Below are 6086 nucleotides of genomic sequence, written 5' to 3'. Positions count from 1 at the left end.
CAAAAGAATAAGACAAGTAAGCACCGAAGAGGTTTTGCTGAAATCATCATCTAGATCAACTAAATCATATGATTCAAGAAGTCCGACTATAAGAAAAATAAGATTGATTCAAGAGATATATGATGTGACTCAAAAGATTGATACTAACAATGATGAACTTTCTTTACTCTATCTTTTTGCAAGATATGATCCATTAACTTTTGAAAAAGCTTGTAGAGAAAAAAAAAATGCAATAAGCTATGAACGAGGAGATTCATGCTATTAATAAAAAAGATACATGAGAGCTTACAACACTTTCAAAAACCACCAAGCAATCAATGTTAAATGGATCTTCAAAACAAAAAGAAATGTAAAAAGTGAGGTGGAGAAATATAAGGTCTCATTGGTTGCAAAAGGATACAAACAACAATATGGGATTGACTATAAAGAAATATTTACACTAGTTGCTCGATTGGAGATAGTAAGATTACTTATCTCCCTAGCAGCTCAAATGAAATAGAAAATTTTACAAATTGATGTCAAATCAGTATTTCTTAATAATTTTTTTTATGAAGAGGTATATATTAAAGAAAGCACTTTATGGGCTTAAACAAGCCCCGTAAGCATGGAATTCTCTGATAGATGCTTATTTTATTCAAAATGAGTTTTCCAAGTGTCCACATAAATATGCTCTCTATACGAAATTTAACTCGATGGAAATATCTTCTTTATATGCTTGTATGTAAATTTAATTTTTAAAGGCAATAGTAGCTCTATGATTAAAGCCTTTAAGCACTCTATGAAAAAAAAGTTTAAGATGGTCGACTTGGGCCTATTAACTTATTTTCTCGATATCAAAGTTATACAAGACAATAAAGAAATTTTTATCTCATAAGAAAATTATGCAAATGAAGTTCTAAAGAATTTTTCTATAGAAGATTATCATCCTACAAATACACCTATAAAATATGATACCAAGTTAACCAAAGAATGTGAAGGAAAATATATTAATCTAACTTATTATAAAAGTCTAGTTTGATATTTAAGGTATTTGACGTGAACTCAACCTGATATACTATTTGGAGTTAATTTAATAAGTAGATATATGGAAGCTCCTAAGATATCTCAATTAAATGACACGAAAAGAATTTTACGATATATTAAAGGAACAATCGAATATGAAATATTTTTTTCATTATCCAAAAGGTTGGAGCTCATTGGATATACTGATAATGATTAAGCCGAAAGCTATGATGATTGGAAGAGTACAATTGGATTTGTATTTTATTTTGGTGAAACTATATTCATATAGTCTTAAAAAAAAATAACATATTATTACTCTATCAAGTTATGAAGCAGAATATATAGCAGCATCTTCTTATGTTTGTCATGCAATATAGCTAAGAAGATTACTTCATAAACTTCATATGTTATAGGAGAAGTCAATCAAGATTTATATTAATAACAAATCAGCTATTTCTTTAGCCAAAAAACTAATCTACTATGAAAAATCGAAGTATATCAACACAAGATTTTATTTTATAAGAGATCATGTCAAAAACAAAAAAGTGGAGCTATATCATATCAAGACAAGTGAACAAATAGCCAAAATACTTACAAAAACTTTTAAATTTAGAATATTTCAATAACTTTGAAAGAAACTTAGCATATTAGATGGAACAAGTTTAAGGAGGAAGAATGTTAAAATTAAACTTAAACTTATTAAAGTATTATAAAGAGATTACATTAATTGTAAGAGTGGTTCATTGCATCAAGAGAGAGGTTAGATTAATTGTATTAAGAGAGAGATTTATTGTATTAAGAGAGAGGTTCATTGCATCAAGAAAGAGGTTCATGAGAAAAAATAGATTAAATTAAGCCAAATTGACTATTGATTTTGAAAGAATTTTTTAAAAAAGAGTGATTTATTTTAAGGACAATTAATATAATATATCTTTGGGATTATATAAACATGAGGTCATGAAATATATAGAGTTTTAAAGTTATAAAAAAATTGAGTAAAAGATAGAATATCTTACATTATCATACTCTTCCTTTTACGTGATAATCATACTCGTTCTTCTTATCAAATTCAATATATGGTACGTCGATGCTAAATACTGAAGCGTACAAAACAACAGCCTAAACCAAAAGTAGCATCAATTTTTGGATAACAGAAGCAACCTAACACGTTAATTTTTATTCCCCATACGACTTCAACATTTATTGCGATAGTACCCGACGTAGAGCGGATACCTCCACAAGACTTAGGAGGTATCAGAGAAGGAATCATGAATGATCACTCGAACTGCGATAGGAATTCTTACTGCGTGCTTCCCATCATCAATCCATGTCAAGCTTCCGAAGTTGAAGTCCCCTTGCACCATCTGAAGCGGCGTGAACGTCACCGCAAAGGTGTGCGTCGTCGTGGAAGCATTGAATTGAAGAAGAGAAGGCTCGACCACCATGTTGACACCCGGAGGAGACTCCCCCATTGCCCTGTAAATGGAATCCGTGTCCCCCACATTGGTCACGGTTCTCCGCACCGTTAGTGGTGTCTTCTTCAGGTCGGGAATGGAGATGGAGGGCAGATTCAAGTGATACAGCCGACTGTCCACCAAGTCACAAGTGGTCGACGGACCGTAAATGCAGTTGAAGAACTTGAAGTAGTCTTCGGGATCGACGTCATAAATAAGCCCGGGATCAACGGCTTTGTTAGGATCGATGTGACCGCCGCCAAAGTCGAAAGGATCAGCGTGCTTTCGAGGAACTCCCTCTGCTTCTATGGGGAAGCCGTATGCATTGGCCGTATGAGCTTAAAACAGAGGTTGTCATGCTCCTTTAACATCAGGAAAGCAGACAGAGAAGAACTACGGAACGATGCAGAAGCAGGATGGTAAATCCACGTACCAGTTGTGACGAGTGCTGATTTGATGGCAGCAGGAGACCACTGGGGATGTGCTGCTTTAAGAAGAGCTGCTACGCCAGAGACATGGGGACAAGACATCGATGTTCCAGACTCAAACTTATAGGAATCTTTCACTGCGGCCAGGATAAGGAATCCGGGAGCTGTGATATCGGGCTGTCCAAAGGCAGTGATGGTGAGCACACCAGTTCATCGAAAAGAACCAAACAATGTGAGCTTCTAGTAGATAATAGAAATTGCACCGACCTTGACTAGATCTGGGAACAATATACTCGGCCCTCTCGACGAGAAAGCTGCGACCCTGGGAGACATTACTCCACTCCCGACCATATCCTGCGTTAGGCTCACCTTCACCAGGGGGGATCTGCCAATTTCCTTTCGTGGTTACTATTCCCGAAAAGAAAATTCTGATCTGTTTAGGAAAACTGAACTCGAGTTTAGCAGACCTTGTATTCGTTACATAATCTGTTATTTGTTTGCCGATCTCGTAATCAACAAAGACGCATACGGTGCCGTTGCAAATAACGTCGATGAAGTCGAGGATGTTGGCGGAGTACTGTGCAAAGATAATGCCCTTCCCTCCAGCTTCCTGAACATTATAGGCAGCCCGTGGAAAGTGTCGCTTGGGTGGTGAGCTTGAGGCGATGGCAAGCTGGTAACAGAGCACAATCTTTCCGACTACATCACTCGAATTCAGATCGTCCCGCGAGCAGCTGCAACAATAGATCAAATGCAAATTACTAGGTACGATTTTCTTTAAGAACATTCAATCGAATTATAGTTACCTCCCACCATCTGCTAGCTCTTCGAATCCTCCATCGGTGGATTCATAGAGGATGGATTGTCCCTGCCGCGGCAACCATGAACAATTAATTCAATATAAATAGATGCAAACTTTCAAATGTATTAGCGTGTCTGTGAAAACCACACGTTCGCACCACCACGGTTCGGTTGTCTCCGAGGGTTAGGAGGGTAGGAAACGAGCGATCAATGGTGCTGGCTGCCACCGTGATCGCCCACGGCAGGTCATTAGCAATGGTCTGGGTGACGGGACCATCATTGCCTCCAGAGAAGATCACAGTTATCCCCTTTGCTACCGCATGTATGGAAGGAAAGATTGGGTGAAGTAAGCGCCCAAGTGAGAGTGATAAGATGTCCACACCATCATGGATAGCATCATCTATCGCCTTCAGCACAGCAGCGTCGCGACACCCTGCTTCTGCCCAGCATACCTTGTAGATTGCTAGCCGGGCACGAGGAGCTCCTCCTCTCGCTGTGCCGGCGCCCAGACCATGGAAGCTCGCATCACTCACTAACGAGCCTGCAGCCGTGGAAGCCGTGTGCGTTCCGTGGCCCTCGGAATCCCGGGGAGACTGGTAGCCTCCTTCGATGAGAGAAGGGTCGACGCCTCCGGCGTACCATCTTGCACCGATGATCTTGCGGTTGCAGTGGTCGACGGTGAAGTTTTGACCTACTTCACACGTTCCTTTCCAACGGGATGGGACGGGGCCGTAACCATGGTCGTCGAAGCTTCTCGATTCCGGCCAAATGCCTATATAAGAAAATTTTGTAGGACCGGGCAAGCTCAATGACGATAAGGTAATGATTGCTTGCCTGTGTCGACGACGCCGATGATGATCCCATCGCCGAAGTTGCCTCTTGCAAGTAGTCCTGTGGGTTGGGGTTGTTCAAAACCAAGATCAAGGTAGTCCCAGCTTCGCGTAGTAAGCAGTGGAACGCTGCGGCTTGGATTGACACTGATCACTTCCGGCATTTCTAACCGGAAAAGAAAAGGGCGATATGATCAAGTTGCTTACTCATCTTAGTTAAGGATTATGTATACGTATAAATATGATATAATATACTAAACACGTGATGGATTCTCTCTCTCTCTCTCATCTCGATACACCAACCTTATCTTAAGCAGCCTGTCGATTCAAGAGGTTGATAATGACCCGACGTTTAGCTAAAAAGAAGCGTTCAAAGGCCCACCGTAATCCTACTTTCTTATCATGATTCTAAGGTGATCACAAACTATAAAATTATTACTCAACATGGAATCAAGGGCTTAATTTAGATTAATACCATGAAGTCACATGAAAGGTCGAGATAAAGTCTTCCAATTTTTTGTTTTAGTGGCCTCGACACAAGAGCCGACTCTCAGGAGTATATCAATCTTTTGATCTCCCGTAATTAAGCACAAAACTATTGTGATTGAGATATTATTTTCACATACTGATTTATCTGGATCAATATCGTCCCTTCAAATTTCAGATATATGCTTGCATGCATCTTTTGGATTGTTCTCATCAGTTGTGCTGTTAATCATATTAGAACTTGCTTCCATTGTCACTGGTAAAATAGGCCTGAAATTGAAGAAGGAAGAACCTGCAATTTTGTCTGCTTGAGATTCTGTAAGCATGGCTGCAAAGCCCGAGAAGCCATGCTTATAGCTGTAGACAATTGAACTCACGGCTTCCTCCTTGCTGAATCACCAATTAGAATAACATGTAATCGAGCATATATGACAGAAAGATGAAACGAACACAAACTATATATGGTGCAAAAAATGCACACCTCCCCAGTACGGAAGACAGCATATGATGGTGCGACGCAGTCACGAGGTCTGGATCTTCGTGTTGCCTCTCTCCCATGTACACTATGTACAGAAGCTACACAGAAGAGACCGTTGAGATGTTAGTCCGTGGACATCAAATGTTAAGATGATAGAGAGACGCTCATGGACCTTGGTCGATGATGGTGTACGTCCAAGTGCTGCCATTTGGATGAAGCTTGAAAGGATGAGAAGTAGAAGCATAGAGGATAGAAGATGCTGGTAACCCATCTTGCATGTGGCTGTGGAGGAGAAGCGTTGCTGCAATGGCGCTACTTATAAGCCTATGAGGCCACATGACCGATGGTGGTGATGGTCAATGATAGCTTGTTTGTGATGAATTAAGCCAAGGATAACTTTGTTGACATGAAAGACTAATGAAAATAAAAGGATATTATTTTATTATATGATAAGGGGAATATATCATATTAGTCGTGCAACACACATCACCGGTATCTTTCATATCCGAATTTATCCTAATTTGGAATGAAAAATAATCTACTATGCCATAGGTGCAAAAAGGACAATGAATCAAATGGCTCTAAATGAGATGTCACTCATTTGTCA

At 39.5% G+C, this 6086-nt stretch overlaps 1 protein-coding gene across 1 annotated transcript; it reads right to left on the bottom strand.

The window, feature by feature from the left end:
* Positions 1 to 2122: 2122 nt before the first annotated feature.
* Positions 2123 to 5793, bottom strand: LOC135607252 (subtilisin-like protease SBT3.5). Its single transcript, XM_065098925.1, has 10 exons — positions 5652 to 5793; positions 5483 to 5577; positions 5294 to 5391; positions 4520 to 4681; positions 3844 to 4457; positions 3691 to 3752; positions 3352 to 3618; positions 3152 to 3269; positions 2890 to 3061; positions 2123 to 2794 (listed from the first exon to the last, which is right to left on the bottom strand). Exons 1-10 carry the CDS (start codon positions 5748 to 5750, stop codon positions 2247 to 2249), a joined length of 2235 nt encoding a protein of 744 aa, XP_064954997.1. The 5' UTR covers positions 5751 to 5793; the 3' UTR covers positions 2123 to 2246.
* Between the last annotated feature and the right edge of the window lie 293 nt (positions 5794 to 6086).

The sequence above is a fragment of the Musa acuminata genome, chromosome BXJ2-3 (genome assembly GCF_036884655.1).
Source record: "Musa acuminata AAA Group cultivar baxijiao chromosome BXJ2-3, Cavendish_Baxijiao_AAA, whole genome shotgun sequence".
NCBI lineage: Eukaryota > Viridiplantae > Streptophyta > Magnoliopsida > Zingiberales > Musaceae > Musa > Musa acuminata.
Note: the sequence above shows the minus strand (reverse complement) of the source record. Positions and strands in the feature narration are given on the sequence as shown.